Source organism: Pagrus pagrus (assembly GCF_965226575.1).
Source record: "Pagrus pagrus genome assembly, chromosome: 18".
In the NCBI taxonomy this organism is placed as follows: domain Eukaryota; kingdom Metazoa; phylum Chordata; class Actinopteri; order Spariformes; family Sparidae; genus Pagrus; species Pagrus pagrus.
This window is the reverse complement of record NC_140202.1, coordinates 25,887,340-25,907,820: the sequence shown is the minus strand read 5'-3', so window position 1 is coordinate 25,907,820 and position 20,481 is coordinate 25,887,340. Positions and strand designations below refer to the sequence as shown.

General features: G+C 45.1%; 1 protein-coding gene across 6 annotated transcripts in view; it reads right to left on the bottom strand.

Annotated features, from left to right (window-relative positions):
* Window positions 1-20,481, bottom strand: part of fgfr3 (fibroblast growth factor receptor 3) — a 73,101-nt gene that overhangs the window by 32,011 nt on the left and 20,609 nt on the right. For 4 of the 6 annotated variants that reach the window (XM_084380838.1, XM_084380837.1, XM_084380839.1 and 1 more), the window contains exons 3-5: window positions 13,597-13,860; window positions 9,538-9,603; window positions 385-554 (exon numbers count right to left, since the gene is read on the bottom strand). In XM_084380838.1, coding sequence (XP_084236964.1) covers window positions 385-554; window positions 9,538-9,603; window positions 13,597-13,860 — 500 coding nt within the window. The remainder of the gene's footprint in view (window positions 1-384; window positions 555-9,537; window positions 9,604-13,596; window positions 13,861-20,481) is intronic. The other 2 variants (XM_084380841.1, XM_084380842.1) reach the window with 1 other exon arrangement.

Sequence of the window (20,481 nt, the reverse complement as noted above, 5' to 3'; positions counted from 1 at the left end):
TGTGGACCGTTCGGTTTTCAGCACAGCAGCACGACCCTCTAAATTTATTTCCGATGGGCTTAGAGCGGCCCCCGAGTCCTGCTGGGGGGCGTCCGACCCTGAGGTGACTTTCCCCGACCTTTATTTACCGTGAGAAGATTCACCGAGCATGAGCGCACTTTCAACACTCTTCTTCACACTCTTCCAGTTATAGAAATTCACACCAGGGAGCATCGCAACGCTCACACCGATCTACTGACGGACACACAGCAGCTCCAGTGGGATTAAAATGCCTTGCTAAAAGGCACTTTGATGGAGAGCTGAAGGAGGAGCAGAGCATCGCCTCCTCCAGGCGGGATTTGAATCTTTAATCTTTATTTGATAGCACGTTTGAAAGGCTCTCACCTTGATGCCTCCCATCCTCTGCTCTCCCTTGAACTCTTTGCCGTTCTTCAGCCAGTGGATGGTCGGCGTCGGGTTCCCGGCCGCCGCACAGCGGAACTTGACGGTGTTGGCGGCGGGAACGGCCAAGAGCTTCTTGTCCATCCGGTCGGGTCTGGTCCAATATGGAGCTTCTGTTGGTGAGACACAAAACAGGATGCTGCGTCAGTCGTGGGAAACAAAACATACACTTTGTTAAGATATGACATTTAATGGATAGTTATGTGCAGAGCTGAAGGGTTTCTAGTATAACTCTCAAGTATCGAGTTATTCGAGACGTCCAAGACAAGTCTCAAGTCTCCATTTCTTTAAAATCAGTGCAAGTAAACTATATGTATTGAAGTCCTCATGTTTGTGACTTGAATCTGACCTCTTCTGCAGTGATGTACCACTTTTCTTTATCTTTCTGATCTCTCATTTGTCCATTTTTCTGCTGTGTTCATAGATCATAGAAGATTTTTGGGAAGACCCTGCAGGATTTCATTGTACCATGTTTTTGTAATTGCAGGAATATTGCACAGATGGGGAGATCTGCTCTTCTGCCCCGTCTTCAAATTGGTCCATCTTGTACGAGTTATGTACTGTGCCAGAGCAGATGTGTGGTTGTGGTTTCCCTGGAGGTCTTCCCTCACCGCTCTGGTAAACAACACACAGTACCTGCACACATCTCTCTCCAGTGTCAAGCCCAAACCGCTCCGTCCAAGATACAGTTAACGGTGTAAAACACTGTTTGACGGATGTTGAAAGGACATAAAATGGGTGCGTGAAGCGTCACGAGGGCCAAACAACGCTCATCATCTTCTTCCCTCCCTCGATAACAATGCCGGAGTTCATTTGAATCGTCCGATCCTGAGAGTTTGGAAACCTGTCAGGGCGATTTATTGAGTTGTATTGAGAAGACGGCGGACAAAGACAGTGGAGCGAGTCAGAGAGACCTATTGTTCAGGCTGTGTGGGTGTGGAGGGGGAGAGCACTGAGGCATGGCTCACTCACTTTCTTTATACCTCAGTGTGTGTGTGTGTGTGAGGACAAAGGCAGGGGAGGTGGCTGACCGGTCATCAGATGTCTCTTTTACTTTCTAAATGCAGGAGGAGACAGAGGAGCTAATTACCATCTCAATGTCTGCGCTTGTGTGTGTGTTAGTGTGAGTGCCATCGGACTCAGGCTTCACCCTCGAGCAACACAACACGTGGGCTTGTTGCAACGATCAGTCGATCAGTCGATTGAAAGAAAAATAAATAAATGTCAAACATTTGCTGCTTTTCTTTGCAGTTTATGGTATTGCATGGAGAGCTTTTGGGGTTTTGGACTGTTGGTTGGACAAAAGAAGCATTTTGAAGAGGCCACTGCGCTCCAAAAATTCTGATTTCTTTTGTCATTTTTGGACTTTTTATAGACTTAATCATCGAGTGAAAATAATCGATAGACAACAGACTGCTGAGGTGAAATCAGAGAGGTGTCGCTGTTTGTTCCTCTGAGTCTAAATGCTAAAAGTCTCTCAGGTCTTCAGGCCAACACACAAGAAAAACGACATCAAAGAACTTCTTTTTTTAATAGATAGATCTTTTATCTATTATTTACTTGTACTTGTACTGTTGATACTTAAGCACATTTAATATCACATACTATTTCTATGGGTGACTTTTACTTTAACCAAAATAGTAATTTACCACTATTTCTTCACTTTGCTCACCTACTTTTGGCTACTTTTCACAACACTGGCTGCCACTGTTGCACCGCCTTCACGACGCCTTTGCTTGGCCGTACAGTCGCACTTGAACGCACCACAAAGACTCAAGCTGACGGCCAACTAGCTGCCTACATTCTGTAATAACTTTCCAAACCACGAGGCGGCCCATGGTCTGTAATCGTCATTCAAGAAGGGGAAACCGGAGGACTCAGGACTGCAAATACACAAACTGTTTTTAAAGCTATTTCTGACACAAGAAAGGGTGAAATCATCAAAACTACAGCGACAGGCTCAAGAGGCTTTCCCCTTTCTTTTTCCATTTCTCTTTGCACTTATTCGCAAATGAGTGATCTGTCTCGCCAACGGGCTCCACCAAAGACTCGACTTGCTGAAAGCCGCCGAAAAAGGGCCGACTAGTGCTAATGATGTGGGACGCTCTGCTAAAAATAGAGCCACGGACGCTAACCGACAGCCCCGACATTGACCTTCGGCCTGGTGCGTCATGACACAAACAGCTTTTCATGTCATCGGGACAACTTAGAGATGTGATCAGTCAATCAGAGAGGTGTCGCCATTAAAGCATCACCTGTCTGTGATTGTCTCTAATCCACCTCATGTGTTTGTGAGTCTGTTTATAATCACGTCTGGCTCTTCTGATACATTTCTGACACACATCTTCTTTGGCTGCCGCCATCAAACTCTGGCTCCGGCTTCACAGAGTAATTACAACCAGACTGAGCGAGAGAAGTTCAGTGATTAAAGACGCTTCTTCTTATAAAGCAAACAAACAGAGCGTTACTTCACTGTAGTGAACAGGCTTTAGACCTCGGTGTGTGTTTGTGTGTGTTTACGGACTCTAATGGAGCGGCTGAACAGCTCCCTGCTCGAGTTAGAGACTCCCCAGCTCGCTGAGACAAACGCTCTCCACGTGCAAACGGCGCACACAAACCGCCTCCACCTTAAAAGGGAAATATCTGTTAGATTTCATTACTTCTCTCCACTCCGTGCCTCCTCCGTCTCGGCGTATTTGGAGCGACAGTCGGCGCAGCGCGGGACAACCCTCCGAGGAGTCTGAACACATTGTTTTCTTGGCATCGTAATCAGCCACACACACACTCGGTCAAAGAGAAACACACACTGAGTTTTTAAACAGTCTCTTTCCTGATGTGTGGTCCTCCCTCCCTCCTCCCTCCCTCCTCCTCCTCCTCCTCCTGCTGCTGCTGCTCCTGAACTCATCTGGGCCTGAAAACACCTTCCTCCTCCTCCTCCTCCTCCTCCTCCTCCTCCTCCTCCTGCTGCTGATCCTTCAGCCACAATGACGTTTTTTAAACCCAAAATAGACGCATGTGTGGATTCTGTAGAGCCGGGGTTCCCGTCTCGTCTCCATGGTGTTGTCCCAAAAGCACACCGGGTTTACTCGCCGACCTGTGCTATCTGCTATGTTTCTGCATGAGATCGCCTGTCAATCGCACTGAGTGGGCGGTGCTACAACGTCTTCTTTATCTGGTTTTTCTGGTGAAGACGGTTTATTGTGTCCAGAAATACACAATTTATTGGGTTTTTTTTTTTGGAAGTTAAAGGAAAATTACAGCCAAAAGTAATAATTCAGTCATTATCTACTCAGCAACATGCTGATGTTGATTTGAAAAGACTTATTTATGTTATTTATTTACATTATGGAGGACAAAACTCCACTGCTAGTTGCCGAACATGTCCGTTGAGTCTTTTTCTTAGTTTTTTTTCTGTTGTTTCCATTTTAAAACAGGTCCCCGGCTAGTTCGAGTAGATAAAGTAACAGTAACCAACATCCTGTCGTGGAAGCTCATAATACGCTTCAGGTAATCAAAGATGACAATCAAAACTTTGATATAATGTAAATTCCTCTATCTTCTTTGATTTCTTTAAGATTTAGAAAATTCGAAGTAAACAAGACGTTTATACCAAATGAAAATAGGTAATTATTATTTAATGAAGTGGGGATTTCCTTTATTTTAGTCAGTATTGTAGTAAAAAAGCACACAGCCAAGATTTTTCTTTCTTATTCTCTAAAAATGAGACAAACAAACTGATACAGACACTAAAAGCTAAAAAATTCAGCCTCTTTCAAATCAGGAAACAGAAGTCGATATTTGTATTTCAGCCTGTGTTTGATTTACAGTGGCGTCTCTGCTCTGTATGCTCAGCAACACGCAGGAATCCCATCCCGTGTCTAATTGGCTGGATGGTATTTCCTCAGCAGAGGGGAGCGGGAGTTGGAGGGTGGAGGGTGGAGGGTGGAGGGGAGCCCGTGGCAGATACCCCTCAAACCCCCACAGGGACTGGGGGAGCCTGCAGATAACCCAGCCCTGCACGGATATGCAGGCACTGTAGTGGAAAGTGGTTTACCATAACATCTTCTCTCGGTTACACCTGTCAGCTGCGGAGGTTAAGTGAGGAGCGGAGCCTAAAAATACTCTCCTGTTGTTGCTGTTTGTTTGGCTTACATTCGATAACAGAAAATCTGCTGAACGCCAGCAGGGAGAGGTCGGTCAGCAGGAGGAGTCTGTGCAGAAACTCACACATTCATACGATGCATTTACTGAGGATTACAGCCAGGATTGGATTCACCGAGTTGCACAAATGGGTTGACAGCGAACACACAAATCAGGTTATATATTTTAGGTTTTCAAGCAGACGTTCTTCACACTTTACAACATCTGCTGCTGCTTAAATATCGCTTAGATTTTCCTTTTTTTCCCTTTCAAAGTTTGGACATGATCACATCAGTATCTGCTTCAGAGTTTGATACTTTCACTCACTTTAGGCTTAAAATTGTGACAAATTTCAATGAGATTTGGTGGAAAGTTCGGCCGCGGGCCGAGAGAAGACGTGATTACGTTTTGGTGGCGATCCAGGAGTTTCCCTAATGATTTATTTTCTTGTTGCTTTCTGTTATTTTAAAAGGTTTTCGATATTTTCTCATGAACTACTCACTGCTCCTACTTAAAGGAAGGAAAACTGGCCCATGAATCCAATGATTGTCTGCCACTGTGTGTATTTTGATGCAGATCCAGATGCAGATTAAAATGCTCTAAATACTTTCTATCACTAAAATAACACGTTTAGACGACTGTGCAGCCCTGGCAGGGGTACGCACCGTCTGAGTGCCGAGTGTGATTACACTTTTCTTTGTATTTGGACTGAGCATCGCCGTCACACTCCTACACACAACCCCCGCAGCTCTCTGTTCACTTCTCCCTCTGACTCCCGGCTCCGTGTTGCGGGTCGGAGGAGCGTGACTGTGGCTGTGTGTCGGCCCGACTTCGGCGCAACAGCAATTAGCCGGCGCAGGACACACTGCGGTGCCGATCGCCACGGCACAAGGCCCTTCAGCGCTCAGACACCGATCTGGGGAAAAGGAGGAGGAGGAGGAGGAGGAGGAGGAGGAGGGGAGGTCTAATTGTGTAATTGTATAATTTGCCCTCGCTGACGCCTGCGAGCACACAGGCAGATTTCATCACAGATTACACTGGGGCTCTTTGAAGGCACGCTGCCCCGGAGGGCCTGCAGGGACTCAAGGCAAACAGAGTCGGAGGAATGGCGGCCGCGGAGCAGCGTAGCGTGGCCCGGCGTCCGGCTCTCTGCTCTCCTGCCAGGGTAAACAAGGAGGCTGCATAGCTCAGGAGCACAGCACAGCACAGATTAGGCTCTGTTAACATTCCTCCCCCCCCCCCCTTGACACACACACACACACACACACACACACACTGGCCTTTCACTACACTGAGTGTGTACAACGCTTTCCACACTGCAAAAAGTAGCCACTTTAATAACTCATCGTGTGAGGGCGGGCACGGCTCTATCTCTGACCTTTTATTTACTCCGTCAGATCTGCACGGTGTTGAAAGTCGTTGCATCTTTTAAGAGTGAGGTTTTCTCATTTTGAAACATATTCTGAGTGGTCAAGGGGGAGGAAGTGCCGGACATTTGGTCCAAACCAGTGAAATATTTTCCATTACGACCGCATCTCTCATACCTGATGATGTTACTCGCTCAGTGTGCAACACTTTCACCGCTGTTTCTTTCCAAAATTTCAAGATGATGCAACCTTGATTCAAGGAATTTTGTGTTAATATTTCTGTTTACAATTATTTGCAATGAAAAGATGATTTTCTTTAGATAATATGATATTTCTGCATTTAACACACACGGATATTTCTAAAAACCTATTGTTTCTATGCGTTTAGGCCTTTTGTACACACGCCAAACTGCATTTTAGGTCACTGAAAATGGACCTTTTTGCATGGATGAAGATACTCAGAGACTCTTTTTGTGTCTGTACGGGCAGAAACAGGTTTTTGAGATATCTCACATCTCTCATATGATAAAAACAGCTGTTGTTGTTTTAATAATCCAATACCTGTTGCTTGGGAAGCAGCCCTGGTACCCTGAACATGTATAACAGAGACTAAAAGTAAAAGTAAGCAAAAGTTAAGATTGTTCATAGTGTTCATGTGTTTTCAGGTGTGTTGGATGGATATTATTTCTGAAACGGTTTTCATGTTCAAACCCAGGTTTCAGAGTGTTAAACTGGAAAGACAGTGAGGTGACAGACACAAAGCTGGTGTCACTCGCACAAACTGGTCGATGATAATAAAAGTTTGTGTGCAGCGTTGGTCGCCACAGGAATAACTGTGGCTGCTGGGCAGGCGCCTATCTTCTCTGCCTTTTCCCAGAAGGCCTTGGGAGACAGCTGAGAGAGTCCTGGAGGCTGGTGGAGAATGAGCTCATGACTGCAGCAGCCTGTCTGTCTGACTGCCTGTCTGTCTGCCTGCCTGTCTGTCTGTCTGTCTGTCTGACCAGCAGCATCTCTTCAGCTGGCTGCTACAGCAGCTCGGAGTGACTCAACTCCTCACATCTTCTCCTCTCTGCCATCTTCTCCGTCCCCTCGTCAATCAGCAAGTGTTTCCCCTCCCCTCTCCCTCATTAACGGCCCCGACTCTTTCACCATCTCCACGTCTCTCTGATATCGTCCTCTCTGCGTGTGGACGTGGACGCTCTTTCCGCTCACCGACGGGGACTCTCCGTCTGGCTGTGTGGCTCGTCACATGGCTTCCTTCCTGCTACAGCCCGGCTAATTAGCGGTGGCTTAGCGGACATTAAGCAGCGATAGGGGTTTAACGTTTCTGGGCTAATCCCTCTCCTTTTGGCCAGGAAATCGGAGCCTCGTATGTCATGAGGTAGACTTACATCCAGAGATTAAGTCTGGCAGTCTGAGGCTATTTACCGGCATTCAGGATGTCTCCTGTAAGCCGCCGCCGCCGCCGCCACTTCGGCCCGTTTAGAAAACACTCGAGGCTTTTCAGCGCCGCATTCAAACACATTCAGGTTTTTTACAGTGCAGGTGTTAAGCTTATCCACAGCACAAAGACAGCAACAGGAAGCTTTCTGCAGAGTTACTCTCCGGCTTATTCTGCTGCTTTTCTTCTGTAATCTCTCTCTCAGATAAGAGCATCAGCTAAATGCCTTAAGGAAAAAAAAGGGAGTGCTGTATGAATATAAAGCTAGATTACAGTTTTAATCCTGCAATATACAAATGAGCAGAATGCAGGGATTAAATGCTGAAAGTCATACAGACATTCCTGTGTTACAATAATAATGATTATTGTTCGTTTTGAAGCCATAAAATAAGAGTTATCAGATAAATGATGAGGTGATTATTGATCCGCAGCTGGACTGTGCTCTTGTGTTTCACAGTTGTTCCTTGTTTTTGACAGTCTGTCGCTCTCGACGCTCCGTCTGCATGCTGTCATCAGCAACAACATCAGCTTTTTTTATGTATTTTTTGGGCTCTTTTGGTTTATTTTGATGGTAAAAAGAGGTATCAGGATATGAATACAGTCAGTTGCCAGTTCATTAGGTGCATCTAGCTAAAAACCAATGCACCAAGGTACTTGGCTTGGTGCACTCTTTGAACAGTATGTATCCCTTGGTACCTGTAATCTCTCCATCCAACTCCCTTTCTGTAGGAACCTCAGCTCCTGACTCTCTACTGTCTCCCTCGCTTCACGTCTATCCCATCATCTCTTCCTCCTTCTGTCGTCTCTCTCCGACTGTTTGCGCCTCACCTTCTCCCGTCGTACGCTCACAACAAAAGCGGCACAGCGTGGCGTCAGGCTGGTCGAGAGCTCGCCGAGGGGGCGGAGACGCTTTCCGTCTCCCCGGAGTGATGCTAGCTGACAGAACAGAGCGCGTTAAGCGCACGCAGCTGGCAGAAGCCATCCCTCATCGCTCTTTGTTCACCTGCACCTGAACTCCTCTGCGAATGCCAAAACAGCTCACATCGCCACAGAGCGCTGGGAGAGGAGGATGTTACCCGCCGGAGAAGCAGCGGCTTTTGATCTGTGCGATAGTGGCGTTGAGTTTGGTGCTCTGGGGAGAAGCTTTTAATGTGAGCACAGCGAGACAGTGAGCGCTTATGAGAGCCGTACAACTCCAATTGCAGATAGAAAACTGCTAATCAGTCGCATAAATCCAATAAAAGTCACGTAATTGCCAATAAAAAGCTCCTTTCTAAGCAATTCTGCTGCTCCTGCAGACAGGATCTTTCATCACAGCGACGAGCGAAATGAGTCCAAACTCTGAAACGCAGATTAACTGTTGACATCAACAAATTGAAGAGAACATTTCTGTTCCACAAACGGGCCGAAGTAAAGACTTTGCTCTCGCTTGTCATCATGTCATTAAGTTTGCTAATAATTCAGGGTTACAGCAGCAACACCAGAGGCAGCCGGGGTGACACTCTGCACAGGAAGTCAGTCAATCTTGACAACACAATATAAATAAGTGCCTGTTTTTGCCGTGGCCCATCAAGTTTCATTTTTGGCCCACAAAGGGAGAAAGTTTGGGCGCTCCTGCCTTTGTCATCATAACCCAGGCTAATGAAACGGTTGTGATCAGTTTAGTGAATCGATCCACTTGCAGCTTGCATCGTTTTATTGCCTTAGCTGTGAATCTTTCTGCAATCAAAGGGGAAACAAAGCTGTAGCAGAAGTTTTATCTTCGTTACTATAAACACATTCACAGCAGCTTCACTCCCAGCTTCACTCAGCAGCGCGTGAGGCAGGTGCTGCACATTAAGCTTAACGACGCAGTTCACGCCGCCTTAATGGAAGTCAGGTTGTATTTTTGACGTGAGAACACATGAATGCTTCATGTTTAAGTGGTGAGACTCCCGACAGCTGGAGGACGCGTTGATCTCTGCTCAGAAGTGTTGAATTTTGAAAGAATAGTCAACAAAAAGCTGAAATTAAGGCTTTGAAAGGATGCTAGTCTCATACAAGGTTGTTCATCATACGCTCTTTAAGCAGAAAAGGCTCTAAGATATTGAGTTATTGACACCAAACAAAAAAATAATGGTAGTCAAAAAGTAGTAATTGAGAATTCACCATTTCCATTACCTGCATCTTCTGGATCTTCGTCATAATCTTCATCATCACCAGACGACAGAGAATCTAAGAAAGGAAACACAAACATGGTGGAGTTAGTAAATCTGCAGCCATTCATCTGGACGACTTCTTCATTTGAATACAATGTCTATATTGTTTAAACTACTTGAACTGTTGACCATCAGATAAACACTGAAATCACATTCGGAGAGCTTGTCGAGTTAATTATTTCGTGCATGACAAATAAAAACAACACAAAGCTGGAATTCTGTGCATGTTAAATGCCCGGTGCAGCTTAAATGGTGTGTGTTCGCAAACACGACTAGACAAATGTACACACACACACACACACACACACACACACACACGCTGGCATGTGCATGAATGCATATTGAAACCGACTCTGCTCATTGAAGAAACTCATGAATGAGTCCACAGTTCTCTGTAGCGTGGCGGCTCGCTCGCATATTGCAACCAAAACATTTCCACAGATGTTAAAAATGAGAGGGTCATTAGTGCTGCCACGTGCACACACACACACACACACACACACACACACACACACACACACACACACACACACACACACACACACACACACAGCCTACAACAACAACTCTATCTGTGTAACACACACTAACTCTTGCTAACAGTTAGCGTGTCAGGCGACGTCTAGGCCCTAATTATTCTCCAGCAGCAGATAGGACTGTTTAGATTCGCCGTATCACACATTTCCACGGCGGCGTTGTTGTAATTATTTTTCGATGTGACCTTGACGCATTCTGGTTCAGCTCCGCAGGTCTGGTTAACGAGAGCCAGCTGTTACCTCAACAACCGCGCTGAGCTCAAACTGCTCCCGAAACTCCTGACTAGCAGGTTTTAGCTGCTATTATTCGACTCGGCTCTACTAACGTGGTGCAGCAGCTCAGCGGAGAGGAGCTCATTTTACTCACATTACAGTCTGGACTGAGGCGACTGTCAGTGAGTGATTACTGAAGCTAATGACACCAGAGAGAAGTAGCTAGCGTCACACAGACTGGGCTGGACGACGTGCAGTCCTAGCTAAATGTAGGCTAGCAACTGTTGCAGTTAGTATTGATAGCGTGTCTCATTATCTCTTACATTGTCATCGTTGTCGTTCTCGACCAGCTCTTGCACAAAAGGCACTATGTTTTGTATTATATCGATAGGAAAGTTTATCTTCCCGCCATTTTTTTGACAGCGCACGCTACTACTACTTTGACCAGCCTCGCCCTCATGCACCCTGGGAGTCTACAGCAACGCCAGCAACTCTGTATGGCTGCACCCGAGCTAAATGCTAAGCATGCTGACGACTGTTGAGGCAGGCGGGAATGGTTTTCGGTCATAAAATAAGTTTAAGTTGTTGAGATATTTTAGTCCAAGAACCAAAAATCCACCATCCATCTGATTTCCAGGTGCCACAGCACAACGAACATGGCAAAAGTGAAGAAGATCTGATTTAGGTAAGATTACAACTTTTACAGTTCAGCTTGTTACCGTCTGTTTCTGCGAATAACTTCATTCATAAATATGAAACATCACTATCTAGAGTCCATCAGTCAATCAAGACGATCAGATACGTTTCCAACAACTCCAGACTTATCGCATTAGCCTAACAAAACATTTCTTGGATATGCAAACAGACAAATGCAATAAAAATGTCCTGATTGCAAGAGGGTACAGTTGAAGTCTTAAATCATCACAATCTTTACTTTATTTCATTTTTTGCAGTCTGCTGCTCCAACAAAAGTAAGGATGGTAGAAAACAAGACTCGACTTGAAACAATGGATCCTCTGATCAAGTGTCGACTGATGCCGAAGACAGTTTAATGAGTCTCAGTAAATTTGGAGACAATTATCATTCTGTTTGTTTTTATTAAAACTGATCTGTAACATACATAACATAACATATTTCACTAGTTCTGGTCTACAAGAAGTCCTCTGATCAGCCTCCAGATATTCATGTTGCATTTACAAAACCTTTAAACACAATTTTCATACATTTCATGTTGCTAATAACTTCTTTCATCCCCCTCACATTACAGCCGCTCGGTTCTGACATGTGTAGCGGGTGTGTGTGTACAATACGAGCCGTCTGGACGCCGTCCAGGTGCTAAATCTGATACCGCTGCTAAATATCTGACACCTTACTCAAATATTTGAGGAAAAACACAATAGTCCATGTGTGTTTTAGATGGAGCTGAGAGTCTGTGTTTAGAGTGGAGGGAGGAGAACAGGATATTGCCGCCACATACTGTCAAAAAGTCTGATTCACAGAGTAATTCAAACATGTACTGAGCTTTAAAATGATTTGAAATGTCTTGACAACGGGCCGCGATGAATGTTTTCTCTCCCGAGATGGAAGCAAATGCAGTTATTCCACCTCAATGGGCGAGTTTTAAAGCAGAACATGACTTGGAAAAGATGGATGTTTTCTTCATTTTGAATCAGTGATGTGGGGAGAGTGTTTGCATGTGTCCCCCGGCAGTCTGGAGATGATCTGTGAGTCCAGGAGGAGAAGCTGTCCACCTCTGATCAGCTCTGAAAAAAGGCCATTTTCTCGCCCGGCTCGCAGCCAAACACATGCATCAATGTCTGTGTGTGTGTGTGTGTGTGTGTGTGTGTGTGTGTGTGTGTGTGTTTGAGGAGGTGGGGGGTGAGTTGAGAGGGAGCGAACTCTCTCATTTCTTGCCACCCCATCTGTTTTCAATGATGAAATGTTTCGAGCTAATTGCTTTCTAATTAGTTGTCAATAACAGGCTCAGCTGGTGTCCATGAGTTTTACGGGGGAAAAAAAGCCGCCAGTCTTTAAAGCTACTGCTCGCTGCCTCCTGACCCCCCCCCCACCCCGACACACACACACACACACACACACACACACACACACACACACACCCTCCTGAACTCCTATCAGAGCTCTGTTTGCATCACACACTTGTTTAAGACTTTACTCATCCCCCTCATACGATAATGAATCCACCTTTGACTGCATCAGGAGGGAAATCTGTGTGAAACTTGGCCGGTGGAAGTCTGGGCCGGTGCGGTTCTGTGTGTAAGTGTGTGTGTGTGTGTGTGTGTGTGTGCAGCTTTGGCAGGCAGCTATCCAGGAGCTGAAACTGAACAGGAGGAGAAAAATAATAGAAGTTTTTGCTCCTGAGCTTTAAGTTTTCACTGCTTTTTTCCCCCCTTCCAGCCGTTATGAGAAGCTGTCATGTCGAGACGTCGCGGCTGTAAGTGCTCCGCTGTGTTTATTCACAGAAAATACTTCTGATTCTCGGTTGTCTGTCAAACGGAAAGACAGAAAAAAAGACGAAGCAGGTTGATTTTTTTCGGAGAGCTCCACACGGTGCAGCCAGAGTGTCTGTTTGCGTTGGAGCTCTGCTGCTGACTCAAGTATCTTTAACAATTAGCGTGTCCTTGGTTTTATATTTTATTTAAATACCACTGAAAATGTGATTTCTTTAGTGAGCTCTTATTCAAGATTCGTCTATAGATAATATAGATAAATATTCATGTGAAGACTTGTTCATGAGAAATGATCTTGTAAGGGAGAAGAAGAAGAAGAAGAAGAAGTTAATTTTTTGTTGGAAATCTTTAAAGTTGACCAACTTTATTGGCTAGCGACCACTTAAAACCAAAGTTATGGCATTAGTGTAGATTGTTAAGTAAACAGTTCAAGTTTGTGCCTGTTTTCTCTCACAGATTATTTCATTTGAAGGACTTTTAGTGGTAAAAGTAACCAGATATCCATAATTATAAAGCAAAAATAATGGATCTGCAACGATGAATCAATTATGTGTCAACAAGTTATGCAACGTCGCCACTGGAGGCAATTAGATTAGATTATTAGATTTCATGCAGCTTCCTCTGGAGCCACAAAAGGCTTTATCCGACTTTTTACCCTTTTAATATGAATATTTTCTGGTTTCTTTGACAGTAAGCTGAATATCTTTGTGTTGTGGACAAAACAAGACATCTGAGGACATCGTCTCGGAGCTTTGGGAAACACCGATCGTCTTCGTCAGGGTTTGCTCTCACCTGTCACCCGGATGGTGTAGTTGCTGAGCAGCGTGTTGCTGTGGGCGAGCCGGCACGAGTAGACGCCCGAGTCCTCGTACGACACGTTGATTATTCGCAGCATCCTCTGGCCCAGCCGCGTCCGGTTGCCAGGCACCAGCCCGGCGCCGTCTTTGAACCAGACGACGGGCTCCGAGTGGTCTTCCAGGTCACAAGACATTTCCAGGGTGTCCCCCATGCCCAGAACATAGTCCTCCAGGAAGGCTGTCTCGCTGGACACAGAGTCTGCAGAAGAGAGGACACAGAAGATCGTTTTTAATACAACATTACTGTAAATTGAGTACTTAATGCAAGTTGTTGGAAATATGAGGACGACAAGATGACACTTGAACTCAAAGATAGCTGATAGCAGCTCGCTAACATCAGGACACAAAGCTGAGGGAACACGAAGCAGGTTTTCTACCTGTAAGAGTAACTTTTCTCCTCCCTGCTAATAATAAAGGGTTTAAATTTTTGTGTAAACACCTTCATCCTTATTCCACAACGTAATTAAGAGCCAGACTCAGTCATAGAGTTTTCTTAGTCTAAGAAAAGATCCCCCCATCCTTTTTAAACAAAGAGGCAGTGATGCTGAATTAACCGCTGGCGAGCTATCAGCTAATCTGCCTCTGGAAGTCAGAAAAGTGCAACTGTTTATTCCAGCATGAAGACGGAGACAGATCATGGCTGTGTGGAAATGAACCTCCCCCCTCCTCTCCTCCTCCTCCTCTTCAACCTTCCCTGTCAAACACCAGCTCATTTACTCCAGGAGCTCCGTGTGCCAGCCCGGTCCGAGCCAGGGAAAAATCAACATGTTTACAAGCTTCACTAAGGATGCCGGCCTCAGCTGAAGATGGAGGGACACGTCTGGATAAATAAACAGTGGGAGCCCTTGTGCATCCATCTCGTCCTCCCATCGGAGGTGTCGTCTCATCCAAACCTCAATTACACATCATCGCCGTCAGGGAAGAGACAAAAAAGACGACCTCATGCACACTGTGAGGGAACGCCGCGATGTGCACAAACAGACACGCATGCATATTTCACATAACAAACAAGCGCTGTGAAAGTCTTTCAATGAGCAGCTCGGGGCAACAGAGTACACAACACACACTTGTTTGCGCACGCAAACGCACACCCACCCACCCCATGGGAACGAACTGAATGAGGTGTGTTAAGAGCGAGATTTATGACGGCAAACACACCCGCTGTTGACCCGCGGAAAAGGGCAGCGGCCTCTGGACTTGAACGCAGACAGCCTCGAACCGGGATTAGGAAATTGGAGTTGAGAGGCAAGGTTGAAATCAGGAGCGGGCCCAGACGAGACAATCTTCACGGGGAATACATAATAGGTGCTCTAAATTATAGATGGGGCTCTTTCAAAGTGAGGCAAGCTGCTCGTGCGGACAAGCGCGAGCCAAGGAGACGAACGCAGACAGACAGGGGTGCTGTTTATGTGGGAGAAGCAGCAGGTAACGCCGCCAGAGCTCCTTTGAAACACGTGCGTCTGTCGGCAGATCGACAGTAATCCAAAGTCAAACTACAGAGGCAGAGGGAGCGCTCGACGCTTTTAAGTGAAGGTAGTAAAACCACAACAGAGACGTACTCCTTCTTTACAAGTAGGTAGTGTGACCAAGAGTCCAACCAATACTTCTAAAACATTAAAGATCTGTCTCTTTACTGTCCACTGAAGACGACAGAGTGCAAACAAAACCAAGAACTAAGATCATTTTTGCAAATCAGATATTCTTAAAATATCTTAAGAGCTTATCTCATCTTGGATATAAAACCTGAGCATGCAAAGTAAAGTTAACAGCAATTAGATAAACGTAGCAGTAAAAATCACACCATCTTCCTCAGAAATATACTGTAGTATAGACCAGTAGCTCAAATTTGTATTCAAGTGCAGCACTTGAGTGCGTGTGCAGTGAAAAACACATATGAACCAGTCAAAATGTCTTTCTCTTCTGCCTGTTTCATCTCAGCCTCGAACACTTCAGACATGCTAAAAGATTTTCTCCTCTCTGTACCGCAGGTCTTAAAAAGAAGTGAACTGAATGGATGAGTTGTGAATTGTTTTCTCTGTTTTATTACGCCCATTAAAAACTACTGGAGATGTTAAGTCAAGTAATACGCTGTGCAGCGCTCTGCGCAGCCTCTGGCTCTGACAACAGTATTTACAGCACTTTTTTTTTTCTTCTAAAGCAAAAAGGCCCATTCAGGAGAAGAAAAACAGCGAGGCGACGGTGCACGGAGCATAAATCCAGCCCCGGCATGAATGGGGGCTCGCTACTTTCGCGTATTACTCATGACCTCTGTGAAAGAAAAGGAGAAAATCAGTCTTAGAATATCTTCAGGTCTTAAACATGAGGAATTGGGCTTTATGGGGTAGATATAATAATCTCCAGAGACTCATAGCTCACTTCAGCTTTATGGAGCCTCGGCGCTCGAGCACAAACCTCCTCTGGCAGCTGTGAATGAGCAGCAGCAGCACCGTCGACTGACTGACTGTTTCTTTGTATTAGGCGCATATTTCTGGCTTAAAGGGTTAGTTCCCCTCCATTACAAAAACATATTTTCTCACTTACACTTAATGGTGTCTAACCAGGCAGGTAGTTTCTGTTTTATGTGCTAAAGTTTCGAGGTATTTCTATTATCCTTTTTGCAGTAAGTTTGGGCAAGATGACTCTTTAAAGCTAGGAGTTAAAAGTTATTCTGAACATCCTAACAGTAATCAAAAAATCAAATTAACTGACAGATCACTGTGCATGACTGAAATCTTCCACAAAGTGAGGGAGATATATTGCTAAAGCTATGAAAAAGCTAGTCGCACAAGAATGAAATGCAGCCAAAATTTCCAAATACTTACATACTAGCTTGATAGTGGTGAGTGCTAACAATAGCCCAGCTAATGTTAGCACAAAGCACACGGCCCCTGAGCCAAAGATCGGAGCCACGGTGGCAACAACACGCACCTTTAGCGGCTAACATTAGCACAAAGCACACAGCCCCTGAGCCAGGCTAAGCCAGCAAGCACAAAGCACACATCCACAGCAATAAGGAGCAACTGTTGCGCCGGGTAGCCTTTTTGGACAGATGTACGTTTGTGACGACTATTTTGCTTCTGCTTTTGAGTTTATTTATGTATTTATTCGACTAAAAATGCTAAGACTAGCCACTAACACATCTCCCAGCTGTCCAGCAAAGACCTACGGGGCAGTCGGTGTCGATTTTTCAATTGGATACTTTCAAAATGTATGTTGCACCGAAAATAAAGCAATTTCAGTTTAATTAAGGACACACTTACTTTATTCCTTCAAAGTGCAGTTATTATTCTTTACATTATACATGTATTTAAAGCACACTGCGGCCTGTGTGTGGGGGGGGAATATGGATTAGACATTACAGTTTATTTAATTAGGGTTTGTTAATAGCGGTGCAAAGCAATGCGTTTGTATGATCCTGTTATAAAAGGAATACTTTGGCTTTGATCCTGAGGAAAATAGATAGGAGGAGCTGTTCGTGCACCGCCTGGATGTTTACGCTGCCAGAGGCTCAACAAATGCTATTTACTGAGAGAACAAAACAAAACAAAAGATATACCCCTCATGCATTTAAAAAAAACTCAATTTCTCAGGTGTCACACAAAAGAGCATAGCCTCTTTCTGTGGTCACCGTCAATGACAAAATATCTGCTCCTGCTTCAGATCCTACACTTTGAAATGCAGATTTGGACGTGGAGAAAGACGGGGGGGGGGGGGGAAAAGCTGCTTTGAATAAAAGTGGATTTGGTTTGAAAGGCTTCACTTTGTGCCGCTGCACAACCTTTCAGGACAGATCGAGCAAACCACTGAGCTTCAGCAGAGAGCGAAGCTGCCGTGGTGGAGCTTTTCAAGCGAACGTCCTGTAATGTACAGTCACGGGTTTGATCACGCTGACAGGAGGACAGTTCTTTGAAATCTGGTCATGTAAATGTGTCACGGAGAAATATGCAAAGAGAGGGATCGTAATTAGTAGGTGAGCATTTTTAAATTCCTGAAAAGAAAATTCTAGCCGCTGTGTGTCCAGCTGCTGGAGGACTGTGAGACTGGGCGTTACTCGGTCACCTTCCTCTGCATGTGAGCAAAGGTTAAAAAAACCCAAAGCTGCAACCGAGAGGAGGGCTGGACTCAAACTGGGCCAGTCCGTCTCTTGTGGTTCTGAGCATCTGACAGTGAGGGATAATGAACGTCAGTCCTGGAGAACCTGGAATTAGGTCCATATTTTGACCACAGAAATCCTTTAAAGCAACCCAGAATCTTTAGCTGCACTTTGTCGCCAACTATTTTGATAATTGATTAATTGTTTTGAGTAATTCCAGCATGCAACGACACGTGTACGGCATCAGTACGGTGCATGTAGACAAACCTCATGATCAGGAACTGGCATCTGGACTTCTTTCAATATTTCTGACGCTCGAGCTACAGTCGAAGCGCCCAAACGAGTCAAACAACAGCTTTGCATATCAAAACAAGAACTAGAAATGGTTTCCTAAAAGATGGCACCAAGTTGTCAGCCTCTAACATTTTCTACTGATGTCCAATATCTATAAATTTGAGCATTTACATGTCAGGAATGAACATTTAGACCATCACAGGAGAAAGTCTGTCCTACATTCTGAGAGCAGTGATGTCGCCAAAAGCAGCTATTGAACAAACAAACAAATAAAAAGATGTTGTTGACATTGTTGATGTGGCTGCGGTCAGAGGAGAATCTGCACGATGACAAAAATGACAAACGGCCTCATTTGTTGTCGCAGCGGTCCAGCAAATATAGCATCGCGCCGGAGACGACTGTGTCCCACTTCAACTGCACTGATGTCACAAAGAGAAATTCCTGCACATACTCTGTTGTGTGTGTGTGTGTGTGTGTGTGTGTGTGTGATTAAAAGCACTAATTCAAAGGCTTGGCTGGTTTAAATCTCTTTGTTCTCTGACGAACCTGTTTGATATAAAAGCAGCTCATGAATAAATCAGACCCGAAGCGATTCTGACGAAGCAGATAAATGAGAGAGCTCAGCTGCGGCGTTCTGGTTGCCGTCCGGCCCTCATATCAACATCTAGACGTTCCCGCTGTTCTCTCGTCCGGTGCCGGCATGTGTGAGCTATCGGCTGCCTGGAGTGTGTGTGTGATGGTGTGTGTGATGTTGTGTGTGTGTGTGTGTGTGTGAGGGGGTGGGAGCGCTGTAGCCGGAACCTGCAGCCAGCTGGAAGCAATGTGTGATATGTACTCTTTGAGTGTGTGTAAATGTGGGTTCTGATATGTGTGTGTGTGTGTGTGATTGTAAGCGAGGAGCTGTGTGTGTGTGTGTGTGTGTGTGTGTGTGTGTGTGTGAGTGCAGTACAGGCTGGACGGTCACTCCATAAATCAGGAGGCCCCTGCCCTCCTGGCCCTTCCTACCCTCTCGGCTCAATATCATAACAAATAGCCCTTCAGAATAATATAAAGTCTCTCTTTGAGATACTGCGTCCGTTAAAACGCGCCGCGCACAGACTCCATCTTTTTCTTTCTGCGTCTGAAGAGGTTTATTTATCCTCTACAAACTTCTCCAGGGGCCGGCGGGCAGGCTGTGGCCCTGGGGATAAAAAGGCCTCTTTATGTGGGCAGCCTTTCTAACACACACACACACTCCGACACACACCGACGGACCGAGTGGGGGATCAGCGGAGGAGCGAGGACCCGGCGCCACGGCTGCTGTCGTATCAGGTCACAGGAGGGAACATGGATGACGTTTTTTAGTGGCACATGTATCTTAAAGGGGCATTAAGAAGACTTTTACTCCTTTACAACACCGTCTGGACGTCTGTAGGCGACTGATGGAGCTGTTACATTCATATCAGTGACATGTTTGCTTTCTTAAGTAGGATTCTTGAGAAGGGCTTTTTTAAACGTTGCTAACTGATTTAACTTCAATTTAGCGGCGAAAAAATGCCGAGGAGAGAGTGAAAGTGATAGGCTTTTAAGGATTTCTCAATATTGCAACAGTTTTATTATTTTCTAATGAACTCTTGCAGTTATTTATGTGAAATAATCTGTCAAATGTATCAGCGGAGGATGGCACATTGGCAAAACTCACTCACTAACATCAGGTAATATCGAGCTACTTTCAGCTAATGGTCGTACGAGACCGATCATGACTGTAGCAGGAAAACACGCGACAACGGTGTTCAACCTGGACATTTGGATAAAATTGTTATCATTTCACTTTGTTGTAATTATTTAATACATTTGTCTAATCTGGGAGTTTGTGTAAAACCTGTCAGACTTCAGATCTCAGGCCTTTTATCACCAACAGGAATGACTGCCAAAGCTAACAAAAACAAGAGCCAAGTTGTAATAAATTATCATTTACAGATACTTCCTGAAGAGCAAGAGACACACAGACAGACACACAGACAGACAGACAGACAGACAGACGGACGGACTGGTTGGCAGTCAGATGAAGAGACAATTATGGTTTCTTCTTCTTCTTCAAGAGTAATTTTCCCAAGAGAAATTGACATCACTGCCTGAGCGTTTGACACGAAGGTTTTGAGTTCACAGCAGGTGAAAATGGAAAAATCAACTCCGCGTTAAAGTTACAACGAGTCGACTGTGAATCCAGACTCCATCCTTACGTTTCCTGACGCGTTTCCCTCTTTACAATTCAGCGAGGAGAGGATTTTCTGGGCGTCAGTAAACAACCTAATCACGACATCGCTGTGTCTGTGCAGTTTGATGAATTCATTTTCTGCTCTGGAGGAGTTTCATCTCTGCTGTGCTGAAACCTGTGGGTCTACAATTACACTAGATGTCCTCACAAAGAACTTTTTGCCAATTTGGTATCCT